The sequence below is a fragment of the Melanostigma gelatinosum genome, assembly GCF_949748355.1.
Source record: "Melanostigma gelatinosum genome assembly, chromosome: 1".
NCBI lineage: Eukaryota > Metazoa > Chordata > Actinopteri > Perciformes > Zoarcidae > Melanostigma > Melanostigma gelatinosum.
Genome location: NC_136634.1, coordinates 8,379,763 through 8,396,669, shown reverse-complemented (window position 1 = coordinate 8,396,669; position 16,907 = coordinate 8,379,763). Strand labels below are relative to the sequence as shown.

The 16,907-nt window shown below is 41.2% G+C and overlaps 2 protein-coding genes across 3 annotated transcripts; both read right to left on the bottom strand.

Annotated features, from left to right (window-relative positions):
- Nucleotides 1-952: 952 nt before the first annotated feature.
- Nucleotides 953-6,754, bottom strand: hbp1 (HMG-box transcription factor 1). 2 transcript variants are annotated; one of them, XM_079280778.1, is made up of 11 exons: nucleotides 6,712-6,754; nucleotides 5,372-5,466; nucleotides 5,098-5,278; nucleotides 4,601-4,721; nucleotides 4,358-4,472; nucleotides 3,870-3,985; nucleotides 3,305-3,461; nucleotides 2,901-3,045; nucleotides 2,326-2,613; nucleotides 1,998-2,139; nucleotides 953-1,860 (listed from the first exon to the last, which is right to left on the bottom strand). In XM_079280778.1, exons 2-11 carry the CDS (start codon nucleotides 5,442-5,444, stop codon nucleotides 1,843-1,845), a joined length of 1,356 nt encoding a protein of 451 aa, XP_079136904.1. In that variant the 5' UTR covers nucleotides 5,445-5,466; nucleotides 6,712-6,754; the 3' UTR covers nucleotides 953-1,842. The 2 variants fall into 2 exon arrangements, with proteins under 2 accessions (XP_079136904.1, XP_079136903.1); XM_079280777.1 differs by having other exon boundaries at nucleotides 5,372-5,529; nucleotides 6,712-6,753.
- A 1,067-nt stretch (nucleotides 6,755-7,821) lies between these two features.
- On the bottom strand, nucleotides 7,822-14,298 carry prkar2b (protein kinase cAMP-dependent type II regulatory subunit beta). Its single transcript, XM_079276685.1, has 11 exons — nucleotides 14,019-14,298; nucleotides 12,913-12,948; nucleotides 11,828-11,880; nucleotides 11,585-11,668; nucleotides 11,238-11,344; nucleotides 10,868-11,021; nucleotides 9,364-9,465; nucleotides 9,199-9,273; nucleotides 9,024-9,092; nucleotides 8,793-8,928; nucleotides 7,822-8,664 (listed from the first exon to the last, which is right to left on the bottom strand). Exons 1-11 carry the CDS (start codon nucleotides 14,281-14,283, stop codon nucleotides 8,531-8,533), a joined length of 1,215 nt encoding a protein of 404 aa, XP_079132811.1. The 5' UTR covers nucleotides 14,284-14,298; the 3' UTR covers nucleotides 7,822-8,530.
- Between the last annotated feature and the right edge of the window lie 2,609 nt (nucleotides 14,299-16,907).

The following is a 16,907-nucleotide window of genomic DNA, read 5'->3' as shown; positions in this document are numbered from 1 at the left end:
AAATGCTATAATTAGATTCCTGTGCTTGCGAGGCTTGCAGGTGTTGATCATTGTTTTTTCATGAGGCACACAGTGCTCTTATCCTTTCAGACTAACCATTTTCTACTTGCAGACCAGCAGGGCCCTCAAGATATTCACAAACATGAGAATATTAACTTCCCGATGTCCATAAATAACTTGAGGGATGTTGTGTTTTTCTAGCGTATAGTAAGGTTAACTGCTGATCATTTACTGCTATTTTAATGCAACATGTTAGTTTCCTAAACCAGAGTGTTATCAATGGTGTCTCGGGTCTCTTTGTTGACCTTATAATATTGTTACCCTTTACAAAGGTAAGTGTTTATATCATGGAGGAAAGCGCGTCTTTTAAATGAACAAAAATGGAGTGACGGCGCCCTCTGGCTCTCAAACAATGTAAATTATGTCTTAAAATTGACAATAACATTGCATATCATTACCATAGTCTTTATGTCTGCAAGGTAAATAAAGCAAATATTGTACATCTAACTACATCACTAGATGTTTTGTATATGATATGCTCTCTCATTTTTATTTCTTTTCAGATCCCTTTTCATCTAAAGGGGACGAGACCAGGGTTCCTTTAAAGTTGTCCTAATCTAGCCCAAGAGTGAATCGTCTCGCTTCAGTACAACTGCGCTTTGGGAGGCTTTGTTAGCATATGTACACTGTGGTTTTAATGTGGCAGAGAAACAAAAGAATCAAACACACTTGAACTGCCCTGTTTCCTGGAAACATCAGGCGTTATGGGTTTACTCCGTTTAGATCGGTGGATATTCGAGAGCTCTTAAAGCTCGAGATGAAACTTGCCTGGTTCAGCAAGTCTCTTAACCCAGGAGGAAGATAAGTATTCAGAGCAAAAACACAAAGCCAAGCATAACCACATGTTGTGCGATTACAGTTTATGAAAAGGACCAAACACTTGGATAAGATGCAAGTTTAAAAAAAAATATTTATAATATGATACAAGGTTATTTTGTGCAAGAGGCTGTGAAACCTGTACATTATGAACAAAGCACTTAAAATGCAAGAGCAACCTGAAAGCAGAACACGGCTACTAAGCCATGATTGTGTCAAACGGCTAACTGTCGAGATACTAGCTGTACTATACAAATGGTTTCCACCAGTATACAATAACTGTAAAGGAGATTACATATGTATATAAAGTGCAGAAGAAGCAAACACTTAAAGCAAAGGCCTGAAGTGCTTTGTGACTGAGTATGAACCCACCGCCACATGCTGAAAGCCCTCTCGTCATATGGCCGGGCGGTTGGGTGAAAATGTAAAAACTTGGCAGGGCGGCATCACAAACTGTTGCCAATAGTTCAGCTGCAGAATATATACTGTATTACAAAATGTATGAAAGGGTTACCACTCTGTGCAGCAGTATATTGAATCTTATTGAATCTGAGCAGTTGTGAAAAAGTTAGCTAAAATTCCCCAATTTCCCCATACAGTTATGAATAGACACGTGTTGTTTTCTGCTCAGGCATAGCACCACATGCTCACATTTTTCAACCTTGAATATGAAATCACCTGAAGTAAATGAGGAGTTTCATTCTTATTTCAGGGGAATAAGACGTCTTTGACATTAAGGATATAAGAAAATATATGCACTGTTAGTGACTAGATTACATGATTTGTTTATAGTTCATAAATCTGGTTTGTCTCTAATAATGTTTCACGGTTATAAAAAGCAATGAATGCAGCATCACAGTTGAGTCTCAAGATTACAGGAGAGCAAAGAGGCATCAAGCGGTCCGTCAGACTCTGTCCAGCGCCTCTCCGTGGCAAAACAAACAGCTGGGGTTTCTGGGAGATTATCTAGGTCTGCTGGGAACCCTGTTGAAGGATGACATAAGCTGTTGGTCTACAGTAGGCTGGACACGTGATTGAAACCAAAGACTGGGTGAATATAATGTAACGTGCAATGTCAGCGTGCAATTTGGATGCTATAGAACAGTGACTTTGGTCCTCACCGAGTTGGTTCTTTTACGCTTCCAGCAGTCTGGATTGATTCGTTTCTGCTCCTCGGCCAGAGCCTTGGCCTCCATGGTGTACAGCCTCCTCTCCTCATTCTTCATCTTCTTCCACTTGTCACCCAGGATGACACTTATGGCTCTGAGTGCAAGGTGAGAGACAAAGGATTAAGAACTTGCCCTTTTCAGAATGTTGCTTTAAAAGTCACAATATAGCGTACAAATTCCAAAAGGAATGTCGTACTATAGTATTTAATTAAATGTAACATTAGAATGTCATGAAAAATAGTATGAATGAGTGCACTGGGTCTCAATGAGTCTTGCGTACCGGTTGTCCTTCCCAGGATACATCTGCGTGTACTCCACTCTGTACTTCTTGGCGAAGAGCATGAAGGCATTCATTGGGCGCTTGCATCTTGTAGGCGTGGCAACAATGGCTGTCCCTGAGGTCTGGCTCCTGCTTGATTTGCCCGTAGAGGATTGTGGGGAGCTGGAGTGCTCAAGTTTATCACAGTCTGGACTGACAGCCCCCCCGCTAGACAGGGAGGTCTTGCGCTGACGAGCCATGCTGCTGAGAACATACACTGCCGAGGAGTCGAGTGGGGTGAAGTCATAACTGCAAAGGGAAAGAAGGAAACGAGACACGGACTTTAATTTCGTCTTTTTTAGTTTGTTGCATTTCATTTGCAATTTTTTTTTTCCAGTGTTTTGTTACAAAAAGTCATCTTGTCACTTCAAAAAAGGTAGACTTTTTCATTTTAATTTCTCTCATTGTAAAAAAAATAAAATAAAGCAATAATACAAATACTTGACTTATTTAAATTGTTATATTAAATATCACTTATAAGCACTTCAAGTCTCTTTATTACACAAATCCAGATGGCATGAGTTGCAGGAGTGTACCTTCTGAAAGTGTCAAAGACGACAGAGTCATCGCAGTTCATGGCTTCTGGGTGGCTTGGTGGCAGGCACACATTGCCCAACTGCATCTCATAGCAGGGGATGCCATGGTGCACCACAGTAAGGCTCGGATAGAAGGAAGACCAACCTGAACAACACAGATGGTAGATTACAGATTACTTTGATCATAAAGCTGGTTGTATAAATAAAAAAAATATTATTTTAGTATTTTGAAAACATTTGGTCAGTGGACGCTTCTGTTGGCCAAGACCACTTTCATATCAATAAAATCAGTTTCTTGACATCATTTTGCTTTTGTTTCTTGCCAACAAAGATGACTTGTTATATTTTGTGAGAAAGAACACGACCTGCAGAACAGAAATAAACTAAGAAATGTCTTGTTTTACCTTTATTTTTGATAAAAAATGGGTGATCCAGTCGGCATTCGGCTGTTAAAAGGCTGTCATCGGATGAGCCGGGGTCAAAGGTCAGCTTAAGAACGGCCTGGCCAAAAGATACAGTCTCTTCGTGGCTCACCAACTTCAGACCCCCTGTACCGTATCTCTGTGAATGAAGCAAAAGACCAATGAGAGGCGTCTTTCCTCCAGCAAGATGAGGTAGTTAGATACACGACCAAACGCAACTTGAAGCCTGATTGCCTGAAAACTTGGTTTCTAAGATACTAAATGAGACCACCACTGTGTGTCACCAAGGATGTTATTCTGTATGTTTTATTCATGCACTCAGTTACTCCCTTTCTGTACCTCTTCTGTTAGCCTGGCTGCCACCTGGTGGCCATTACAAGCAATTGTCACGGCTACGAACATTACACTGAATCATGCATTCATTTAGTCAGCGATGCAGCAATACAGTGTACAGCAATGCAATGTATACAGCAGGAACGTATTCCAGAGTACAGCAGATTCTTATTAAATATTCTAAGACATCCTAAATACTCTATTTGTTGCCTACCTTAAGAGAGGAGGATGGCATCATGGTTTCATCATCGGAGTCATCATCAGAATCTCCAAGTTCATCAGCGTCCTGCCACTCCACATTAGGACCTCGATGGAAGCGCAGGCGTGTTCCTGAATATCAACACAACAGTGCGACACGATGAATAAGCAGATGTGTGTTGATACTGAGAAGAATGTGATTGGGTGCAATACTGCCGTTTGGACACCCGAGGTCAGAATTTCTTTACAACTGTTTAACCTCGTGTTCCTCCTGGTTGTAAAAGGAGGATCCTTTGAGAAAAGTACGAACAAAACGACGAATAACTGACTTTATATAGACTGCAGATTGTGCCTTTAAGCTGTGAGGCATAATTCTCACGGCCATGTTTTCTTTTTCAAGAAATTCTTTGAAAAAAAAGCTCGGGTTTCACTTCAACGTGTGTGAGTGTCTGCATGTGCACTGGTGGACACATACGGTGTGTACGCGAGTGTGTATGTATGCACCTTTAAGGAAGCAATGCCAGGCTGTGGAGGGCCAAGAGTGAGACCAGGCCATGTCTTCATCGTCAGAAAAAGATGAGGACATTGAGAAAACTCCAGACTCTGATTCACTGCTGGCCTGTTGTGAAAAATAAATAAACATCTTACAATGACATCAGTAAAACAAACTATTTCAGTACAAAGGTCAAACTGAATTTACAAGGAAATAATCAGTGAGTCTGAAGGAATGGATGATTGAAGGGTTACCCTGACACGCCTGCGCTCCCTGAAGTGGCCTCTGGACGGGTTGGGTGCGCTACTGGCTAGTGGAGGACGGGCGTAAGAATGTAAACTATTACTGTTGCCAAAGATGTGGACTGGAGATGATCTGGAGGGAAAAAAAAATGAAATTGTCAGGAATATATATCATGGTCATATATGGTGATACTTCATATTTTTTCGTAACTCATAAGTGATATTTATAATCTACAGACAGTGGAATGTAACCCTGTTGTTCAGCACCAGCAGGGGTATTCAACAACACATTAGTTATATATAATGAATAAAATATAATGAGCCATTCACTTCAATGACTGCAAAAAAACGACGTAATATCAGAGGATATTTCATTACACAAGTTTTGTAGCGCTACTAGCGACCTTTGTGGAATACATAGTGTGCCATTTTCAACTTCTCTGTGAGTTTATATTATAAGAACTCATCTGACTTTGTTTATTTTCATGTTAGTTCGTCTTGGTGCAAACCTCTTATGTGGGGCGCTCTTCTGCAGGGAGCTCTGAGGACTGGTGGCAATGTTGGCCAGCTCAGTGAGCCAGTTGGTGCTTAGGGAGCAGCTAAGCTCCTGGTGAGACACTCCTGCTCCGACCTGATATAGCCCTGGAGACCTCTGGTCCTCCTCCACCTCCTGCAGCTCTGGCATGTCATCTGGGGAGAAGTCAACAGTAACATCCATAATTAAAATGTGGGAAAGCTCCGTTTACTTCATTATAGAATGTGATTGCTGGTGTCGGAGTTTACCATAATCCATGTGGCACCCAGGTGATGAAGGCAGGTCCTCGTTGCACTTGAGTCGATCAAAAGACTCGTCCATTTTCACAATGTTCTGCTATTTCCTGTTTTGTTTTATTCAAAAACAGGCTTTATGTGAGTTTACTCAGCTTCCGCTGCCACATCAGCTGGTTTTATGCAAAACAAAAAGGGACCAAATCAGAGCTTTCACAAACGAAGTGAAACTCATTCAAATGAAAGAAGATTCTTTGTAATTGCATACATAGGGGTGAATGGTGGTATGCGGTTTTTAGATAGTAATGTGGTTGCATTAAGACATGACGTAAAACATTTAACATAATGCTCATGAGAGGTAAAATGTTTCTGAAATAAAAGATATCCCAGATAGTATGTGATAACCTCAAGACGTATCAGATTCGACATCAATAAAAAGGGATAGGTAGACAGCCTTAAGGGAATCCTTTGTCTCTGAATCGCCAGTAGGCTATACCTCTGTGACTCGTCATGTGACCCGCTGCGTGGAGGCCTTGTTTATAAACTTAAAAAAGATGTTGGCGCATGCGTACCAAAGCCCATTCATTCGACTGCGTAGCAAAAGTGAAAAAAACAGCTGAAATTCCTTTTGAAAAGTGTCTTATGGAGGCTCGAAACACGAAGGTGAAAATGACATGGTAAAATATTGTATCCAGATGTTAGCATGATGTCGTGTTTGAAGACGCAACGTACAACAACAAAAATACAAAAGAAATGAAGCTGAGAACATCAAATCAATCAGATTACAAGGAATAACTAGTTTAACGGTTACAGTTCAACGATCGCTGCACGCCCCGATGAACTGATGTTTATATACCAATGGCAAGCCGTTAATAAACGTTTTAGAAGTATGATCATGCCCAAAAGACGGTTTTGCATATCGGGCCTAACAGTCAGTGTTTCCCCCACTCCTCTAAAGTAGCAGCAGGGTCCTCGGTTCAAACCCAGAGGCTGTCGGGCTCAACACTGTAAACAAAAGAATGTCAACAAGTTGAGGCATGACGCAACCTCTCTGCCCCGTCCATAATGAATGACACGGACCCCGCCAGATTTCAAAGCAGATTTTAACCGAATGAAAGACATGTTTCGATACACAAAACTGCGGTCGGGTGTGCTCGTTATCACCGAAACAACAAGCGTCACGGAGAAAAGAACATTGTCGAGGACACTGGCAACCCACGTCGAATAAGCGCGTGACAACCCCGCTAAAACCCCACGTTAGTACGGCAAAGACACGGATCACACGGCGCTCAAGTTCAATATGTGTTTGAACCTTTTGTTTATTCGAAAAAAATGAAGTCAACTTCCCCACTTACCAAGCCTGTCGCCATCAAGAAACTCTCTGGCATTCACTCGAGGGGTGGGAATGAATGGTTCCAGAGGAAGCCTCCTATTGGTGTACGAGAACGTCAATAACAAGAATACGAGTATTCAATTGGTCGCTGGTGTTGAGGAAAATATTAAAGGCGGGGTCTAGTTTGTTGATCATAGTGTGATTGGATGAACGTACACGTCTGTTACCACCCAGTAACAGCTGATTGGCAATGACAGGAACAATACATGGTTATTTTCTATCTGCAATGTCGCAACTAAAGCAAGTACTTACAGTTACACTCACGTCACATTGCTTTTTAGATTATGCATGGACTATTTGTCCTCTCCGTTGTAATTAAATCGTTAGTTTAACTTTTACTACAAAATCTTTTGAATGAACGAATGAATAAGGAATGAATGAATGGCGAGTGAGTGAGCGAATGGTGACTGAAACGCTTTAAAAGTGGGCTATTCCATTATTGTAATGAATAACAATGTAACACACACATATAAAAATGTTCTTTATTGACATGAAAAGTGAAACACACAGTACTTTCATCCAGTAGGCTATTATGGGTTGGCCTTCAAAAATGACTAGCACTACCTGCACAAGGGGTGGGATAAATTAAGAGTGTTTAAATGTTAAACCAGCTCTACCAGTGTAAGCTGCAGTAAACCACAGACAAAATACAGAAGACTTCAATTATTAATCTTAAAAAGATAGAGAAGAGATACAGAGAAGACCTACTTTAGATTCCTGTTTAGAGGAAACATCAGAATATGTGTATCCAAACAGTGTACGTTGTTGGCAGAGGTAGACAGCAATAATGGGTGCCAATCATAAAGTATGTTTCACTGACACAAAAACAATTTGACTTGAATTTTACATTAAAACACAAGAAAATCAATAGTTTCAAGACACTGCCTATAAGTCTAATGGGGCAACTTATCAAATTAAAACTGGGCCTATATAATAACAGTAAATATTCAGTTTCAAATTGTACAGCAATGTGTGGTATATTCATACAAAACTACCAGCTATCTCTCTGAAGTTGTTTTTTTTTTGCAAAAGCATAGTATCAGGCTAACAGCCACAAACACACTTACCAATGATATACAGTGTATGAACAGTTGTTCAAGGGATTAAAACTTATGATAAACAGAAATGCAGTTTGTAAAAATGTTAAAGTACTGCCAAGTCTACATTCTGTTGTGATCAAAATCTGAAACATGTTATCAAATCAACTTCTCTTACAAATTGTTTATCCGTTTCATGTTGGGGCACTTTTGTACCCATGCTGCCAACGTTAGTGCTCCTGCCAAAATGACAAGAGATTGTGACATGTTGGCTCACAATTATCCAGTAAGAAATAAGCTTTGGCATCTGGTTTTAACAAACAATGTTTCGAAATTTACAAACGATATTATACTGTAGGTGTAACTAACACTGGAGAAAAGGTGAGCGTTAACAAAAGTGTTCAATATACAAACAATTAATGCGTCTGACACTGACACGTAAAATGTACGCTTACATTTTTAAGGTGAGAGTCGTGAAAAATCAAACTCAAACAAGCTTTAAGCAACTCTGCTTTGGCCTACTTTACCTTCATCATAACGCAATGTGGCAAAGTCTGCTCAAATGAACCTATCGTCTCATATGGGTTTCTGGCATAGTCTGTTTTATTTATCTGACAGACAAATGTTACAGTGGATATTCACATTTGTAAGAAAAAGCTGCTTAAGTGATTATGGGGACAAACATCCATACAAGCCTCGTTTTTGTTTTTTTCATCCACCGATTCATGGTCCATTGGAGCTGTCTCATGCACTGTGTTGCTCAATCTCAGTGCTACTTCCAAACAGGGTCACCAGCTGCTCCTCATAGTTAGCTATGTTTCTCTTCATGATGTCCATGCAAGGGCCCAGCAATCTCTCAAAGGCTTGGACGTCCATAGCTGACCAAAAAAATGAAAAAGAGGAGTCACCGGACATCATTTAAGGAGAGTCATAGAGAATAATGTAAAATAGTAAGTGGTACACTGAAAAGTGTATGTGAATATTCACAAAAATGCAGAAAATATACCTAAGCATTTGACGCTTCCCACAGCATATGCTGATGCAGCTCTGGGCTTGTTCGTGACAAGCGCCAGCTCCCCAAAATACTGGCCCCTCGTGCATGTGGCGATATCCACCTCCTCATCCTCCTGGTCTTTTTTCGTCTGGAAAGAAAGAAATGCACAGTATAACATACACACGAGCAAAGTTGTGGTTTTGTTTTACATTTAACAATTAAAGGTTGGCTGGGGAAACATACTCTGCTTCTTTTCATGGTGATTCTAACTTGGCCAGACTCAACAATGTAGAAGCAATCTGCTAAATCACCCTGTAAATCAAAGCACAAAAATGAGAGACTCAGCGTTCATAAATGCCTCATTGCAGCAAAAAATGAAACGATCCATCCAAGAAGAGATCATAAAGAGATTGATCACCTGAGCAATGATCTGCTGTGAATCGCTGTAGACCTTGGTGGATATTACGTCCACTACCTTCATCCTCTCTGAGGGCTGTGGATGAAAGGATGCTTGGTTAACAATGGTTTCACTGTATATGCATGCTGCACTTTGTTCACCCTGGAGGACAAAAGCTAATCTTACCTCTAAAGATGTAAGCAGTGGTAGCGTTTCAATGAATGCCTCATACAGCCTCCTTTTCTTGGCATTGGTCTTCACTATAATCCTCCTGAATGTCAGACGATCCTGAAACACAGATGTAAAGAAGAGGACAACGTTCAGGTTCAGCAATGTGTTGGATGACAACATGCAGTGGTGGAGGATTACAGATTGTACTGTAGGATAGGGTTCCCAACCTTTTGTAACCTAAGGACCATTTCTGATTGCAAATAAATACGAAAGAAAACATACCATCACCAAAAAAAAAGGAGTGTTATGCCATTGTCAGCTGTAATGACCAAAATGAATATTCTGCTTTCCTTCATCACCGCCTGCCATTATAATCCGAATGTAATATGTTAGGGGCCTTCTTTCCCTCACCACACACGCCTTGGAGCTTTTACGAACCATTTGGCACTCCCTCTGCAGCCCACTAGATGGCGCTCTGGCTTACTGGTTGAGAAAAGCGGCTGGCAATTGACTAGAGCGTCCTCTAGCGGGGCGGGGGGGGGAACTTCCTACCAAATGACAAACGAGGCTCTGACATTGTGGTAAAGTGGTCAGGAGAGTCAGTCCTCGGCCCTAGGACTTAACGTACTGGAGCTTTTATATCCCCAAAGTTAACTGTGTACAACCTGAATTCCAGACCTAAACCAGACTGTGATTAAAGCTTCTTCTGTAAACTGCGTTTTGCTCCGTGGCATTTCAGGATCACTGTCCCTCCTCGACCTCAGGGGATTGCTTGTTCACTGAGTCAAACACACACCACAAGTACGCACGTGGATACAGCTGCAACCTGCCCGGATGCCTCACAGATGACACAACAAGGCTGTTGCCCACAGTTTTAAGGACGCGACCCTGGATGAGTCATTCATAAACAGGCTGCTTCACAGACTGAATATTGACAATAGCTGTTCTGGACACAACTCAATTAGTTCGATGTAATTATATAAATAACAAAAAAAGAAGTAGGGAGGGAATTCAATTGCTTTCACCCTGACCTTTGTCTTCTCCATGATGGTGTTGACAGCCCCAGCTTTCACATGTTGATCATTTATCAATTATTTACCTGAGTTCATCTGAGGTGTATACTTGCTAAAACAGACACGTTTAGCCTTGTTTGTCTGAGCTGATCTGACAGCTGAGCTCCGAATGGGAAGCAATTCATTTTTTTATAGGGCTGTATTGTATTTTATTTTCATATTCACTTTGCACATTCATTAGGATGCATTAATGAACACTCCATGATAATAAATATCAATAAAATAATGAATATCCAGGGGCACAATTAGCACTCTGTCGCTTTTTGTTGCATTGAGTGGGTTTTATGCAGTATGTTACTTCAGTCAGACAACATGATCTCTGATAGTGCCAACACTGCCACAGACAACCTGGATATTTACTGTAAATCCTGACGACACAGCTTGTTATGAAAACCTGAGCGTGCAGCCAACTGTGCTCTCACATGGGGATTTAATGGTTTACTCACGAGGCACCAAAGGGCTCCAGGCGAGGTGGCGATTATTGTGGCTGCCCTGGGGGTGTTGTACATCAGCGCCAGTTCTCCAAAGCTGCCTCGGTTGTCATAGCAGCCTACCAGCGTGTCTGTGCCATCAACCTTCACGAAAATGTTAAACATCCCGCTGAATGAAAACACAACGGAAAAACCATCAGAGGAAAATATACACACAGGTCAGCAATAATGGTGTCTCCTGAAATCTTATGTCAGCAGGAAACCGATATAGTACAGGCAATATTTCACAAATAAAAATGTTTTAAAGAAATGACATATAACGATCAATGATCTGATTTAAAAAATGATGAGTAAGCCATGTTGTGGAAGCCACATGAAAGATCACCTTTCAAGAACATAAAAGTTGTCCCCATCATCGTCTTGATCAATGATGTGCTCCCCTTCAGTGCAGAACTTCTCAAACATAGCATCCAGCACCTGAGACATCTCTTCCTGCGACGGTGTGAAATATCAAGCAAATATGTGAATTTCAAGTGTTGAAACAATCATGCAGAATGCACAGAGTGTGCCATTTCAGCGACTTGAAAATAAGCATCTTTCCAAATCATGCATAGTGTACTGAGCTGTGGCAAAACAAAAGCTGCTGGCCTCGGGCCATGTTCCCCTTTGTGTAATTTCAGAGATGGCAGAGCACAAACCAGAGGAGTACAGAGTGTGGAACGATCCGCTCACCGGCTCCAAAGTCTTGAACAGAAGAATGTCCCAACAGGCTTCCTGTAGTCTCTGTCTCTGCTCATCGGTTTTTGGGTGGATGACCTGCAAATTGAAGCGCAGGTCTTATGATATGACCAGATGATGGCCTCCACGTTAAAGTATGCAGAAGACTTTGTCATGCTGACTGTTTGGTTCAGATTCAGAGCTACAAGTCAAACTGTTTGGAAGAATCAACCATCAGTGTTAAGAAACACAGTTTACCCATGGCTCTTTATCGTCATCATCTTCATCAGGATTGAACGCTTCAGCACACACTGCATGACAGAGATCAACAAATGAATGAGCTGTAGACACTCACTACCAAACAGCAAATTCATCCAGAAATTCTAATATCTGCCCAAAGACAGAACCTTTTGGAAAGAAAAATGTGAACTCAAATACTTAAAAAAGAAAGCAGCAAAACTTTCATCCCAGTCGAACAACAAAAGCCAAATCCTCGGGAAGATTCAGCACTTTAATCAGTCTTTTCTGTGGATGCTGTCATAGTGGGGCCCCTCATACCGCATTCCCTTCCTGTGTTTTAACGGCAAGAAGAGCAGCCAAACTTTTACTTGAATAAACCGAGCTACAGGACTCAAATTGAAAAATGATTTATGTTTTAAACTAACAAATATGCGATATGACAACTGTCGCAATATGACAACTTCCAAATCCAAGCTAGAGACCTACCTGGTTACCCTAAATCTCATTTGTCAATTTAGTTCCATTGCTTTTATTCGGTGTGCTTTTGTTTGCTGGTTGTATGCATCATGTGTTTCTTGTATAATCTGTAAAGCACTTTAGGTTGCCTCTGTGTATAAAATGTGCTTTATCAATAAAGTTGCTTCGCCTTGTCTTTGGTTTGATGTTTCGTCTAATATATGTTGAGGGTGTTCATTTTTCATATCAAGTGATAAAAGTGTTACTGATTACTTTCACTGGCTCATACTTTCCATTCAGTCTGATGTTATCATGTGAAGCCACGCTGTTACTATTGTCACGAGCAAGAGGTTATTAGTAGTAGTAGCACTTGTCCTCATCTCCACACCCACGTCACTCACTGGCATTATTAACCAAGTGGTGAGATAAGTGGTTTCACAAACTCGAATAAATCAACACTATTTTATTACGTGAAGGACAATGAGAAAAGGCCGATGGGGGAAAAAAATCATTCGAACTGGAACAAATCTGACGTAGCCTCATTATTCAGGAGTTCAAGAGGTTTCACATGTTTCCAGCTTTGACATGGTCCAGACTTTTCCTCTTGGCAGAACAGACTTCATAAAACAGCCAGAATGACAACTCACCTGATGCTCTTCTGATGAATCTGTTTATTACCGGGGCTGCAAAAAGCACAACGATATACATCAACAGGTTAGAATTCATTATGAAATAAATCTATCTCACAGTGACCGAGTCATAACTGAAAAGAGTTTATTGTTAAAGCAGTGTGTTCTACATGTGTAGTAGTGGAGTCCACCCAGTCCTGTGCTCATTAAGGAGCCATATTAATTCGGGTAAAATCTGAATAAGGACAGCTGCTTTGAAGTGCGCTTGAATCAAATTTGAATGACAAATAATTCAAATGTAAAACACAGCTGAGCTCCAACATAATAGTCTGGGTATGAAATATACATAGGGGGTCTCATCCATTAATAGCCGTCCAGCCAGTGTTGTCCGAGGAGGCTCATTGGAATATGAGGTGTGATGGGGCACAATCCTAACCCAAAAATACAACAATAGTTAGATGAATGAGTGCATATAGTGTACTTGTCCTTATGTAACCATTGCAGACAGCCTTTGCAGACCCCACCACTCATTGGGATGCTGTGTCAGAGCTCTGGGTTGCTATGCTACTTGCTGCACCTTATGGCACTATACTGCACCGGCCATTCTGTTCAATATGACCACAGTTTAGGAAGCACAAATTAGTCTAGGGGGGTAAAATGTCACATTTTGCATTGCTTGCATCATAGCAGAGGCTATGTTTTCCCACATGCATCTGCTTTGATGCATAATCATGGTATAGGCCCATCAGGCCTGCACCTGAAACTGAAAATGTTGAAATGACTTGGAGGTGCAGGGTCCGTCTAGAAAACACAGTCCCTTTGAGCTGCTGTGCCTTAATGCTGTCCTCATCACACACACAAACAACAACGTGTCTGCACAGACCAAGACCAAGACACCTTCATTAAGCAGCATTGAGCCTCCGTGACCATATATGGTAAATAACAGAGCCGTGGTGGATGCAAGGTGGCGAGCTCTGGAGCATCGCTGCGCTCAACGAGCGTCTTTTTCTCTCCCGCTGGACAGACGCCGTGCACACATGCTCATTGTTCAAAATGCAGGACATCCACTCCCACTTCCCCTCCTCACATAGCGCAGGTCTACACGGCCAAATCGATTTGCCTACCTATGAATTCCTCGTCATCGTCGTCGTCCTCCTCTCCGTTTTCCGAATCGATTTGCATGGCTTCGTCAACGAAATTGACCGCTTTTCCGGATCTTGGTGCCGAATTTTGGTCATTGCCAAACGAGGCCTCTCTGGTCTCACTTTCCTTCAGCTGGGTGAAGTACTGCAACGCAAACTCGAGCAAATCCCTGGGCTGATTCCTCAACACTTCCACGGTAAAGCTCTGTAACAGCTCCGTCAGTCCTTCAGGAATTTCTATACTCATTCCTATTATCAGTCTATGAATGTGAACGAAACCGGTTTGCTGCGAATTTGAAATAATCAAAAGCACACAGCGGAGATGGGGGAGGACAAAAAAAAAAGCCTAAATCCGCAGACGGGTGTAGTCAGTCCACCCAGCCAGCATCCACAGCGAAACCTCAATTTTTCTTGAATGAAAATGGCTCTGGATTTTTTCATCCAAGCATCTTCTTCTTCTTCTGCTGCTTCTGGCTACAGGAAACCCACGCATGTGACCCAGGAATCCATGGCAACCACCTATCCAGGGATTGCGTATGAGCAGCAGCAGCGGCGCAGAAACTGCAGTCAGTTGCAAAATACAAATGATGGGGAAGAGAAACCCTCGGGTGTATCAGTCACAGATCGATTTTCACTGAGAGATGAGATATCAAAAGTCCGTCCGTATTATGTCTGAGGTCCAGTAGGAATGTGTTGTAGGTTTATTTTCACGGATAACGTCTCACTGATTGAATGGAATAGGCATATAGAATGAAGAAATATCTAAGAAATACAGCAAAAAATAAATACATTTTTAAATAAATAAAGAAAAATAGTCATAAAAAGGTGCTATCATAGATGAATAAATATGCTCATTAAATTTCAATGAGATCAAACATGTAAACATTATAACCTGTAATGTACAGTGAAAATCTGTCTTGCATTCATACTGGTACCCAGCTTAATTCCTAATTATATTTATACAGGAATGAATGGCCATAAGACAAAGGCTTCTTGTAGAGGGACTGTCCCTTTAATAGCACCAGTTTAGGCCCTATTTCTTGTTCCAGAGGGAGAAAAATGAATAGATATACTGATGCATATTCTAATGTCATGGGACCTTTGAGAACATTGTGACTCCCAGGCAAATACTGCATGCTGCAAGAAAGCTCCAATTACACCAAGGCAATGTCCTTGTATGTGAAACCCTATTACAATAAAGCTGATTATGAATTAAAACATGATAGTCAACACACTTCATAAGGACATCTATGGTGAGTCTTTTACATGGAAAGACTGTGACAAGCGATGGGGGTCATTTGGGTTTCAAAATTATTAAGTAATGAGTTACAGAGAACACTTTTTTAGAAACTAGACATTCCTTTACACTTTCTCACTTTATTTATTTTTTATTATCATTCTGTGTCGTAATTTGTAAAAGAGCAAAGGAGATGAAGAAATAGTTCTACAGGTTAGCAGCAGGGAATCACTGAACAGAAGAAATCTACCCAAAGAGCACAGCTATTATCTGCCATGGTCGTCATCCTTCGATGGCTCGGCTGTGAGTCCCCTCCCCCTGCTTTGGCCCATATCTGTCACTCTATATTAAGAAAGCTCAACATTTTCTCACTCAGGCGAACATATGGGAGCATGTCCGTGGTGCGAGTGCTGCTGCTCAGCTGCTAGCTCCCAAACTCACCATTCAAGACCTTTTATTTGGATGTGTGCAGTACAGTCCCATCATACCTGTATCGTATTTTCAAAGTGGAAATCATTTCGGAATCGTCCTTAGGTTGCAATTAGGTTGTCATTTTGAAAATGCCGTAAGGAAATAATGAACAGTAAAGTATGTGGTACTGTATATACAAGCAGGAATTGGCCTTTAACATTTTGACTCAGGCTCTTGCACAGTACAGGAGGCAATCTTTAGTATTTGAAGATTAGTAGACATGTTTATGACCTAAGAATATTTATTCAGTCAAATATTCAGTTTATTCTGAAATGAATGCATCTACATCGTCTTGATGTCGGTGAGCAAAACTATAGAACCACCTGCAGTACAAATTGCGGAAAAAATACCTGCTCATTTTCTTAAATTGTGATAACATGACTAAGATTGAGGTAAATTAATGTGTGGCTGTAAGAAGTTACATTACAATACAATGCCACTTCTTTACATTATATTAGTATAGAATGTTGTATAGTTGCTTAATCACTTTTCTAGCACGGCCGCTCTCTGATAGCTTCTTGTAGCATTAGCACGTTTGGTCTCGTAGTGTCTCTTTACATTATATTCCTTAAACAAGGCAACAGTCTCATGACAAATTAGGCAGACACAGTTGTTTCGGTTTTCGGTGAAAAAAATATTGCGATCTCCACCTCTCCTGGAAGCGGCGGCCCTCATTATCGACTTTCCTTTTTTTTTTACTTGCCGTAGCCATGACAGTTCAAAGGTCAGAGCCAATTTCAAACAGCCAGACAGTTACAGAGTGGTGCTGCCACCTTGAGGTAAAAATAGGAATTGCATGTTGAATTTGTATGATTTATTCATTCCGTTTTGACTGTGCTGGCGGGCCATAAATAATGCATTTTAAGACAGAAGGTGCGGGCCATAAATCTGACCTCGGGCCGTGATTGGCCCGCGGGCCGGACTTTGCACATGCCTGCCATAGTGCTGTTCAGATTTTCAAGATTTGGGTAACTGTGCCACCTACTGGGCATGACATTGTAATACATTGCTAAAATACATTAAACTGATATTTTCTCTTTCCATGCATCATTCTGGTGTTTGCCAGGTGGTCTGTTTAACAAAGGAAACACCTGATTCCTGCAGTCAAATCACAGAATCTCACGAGTGAGCTGAGATCGAGTGAAACAAGCAATTCATAAGAT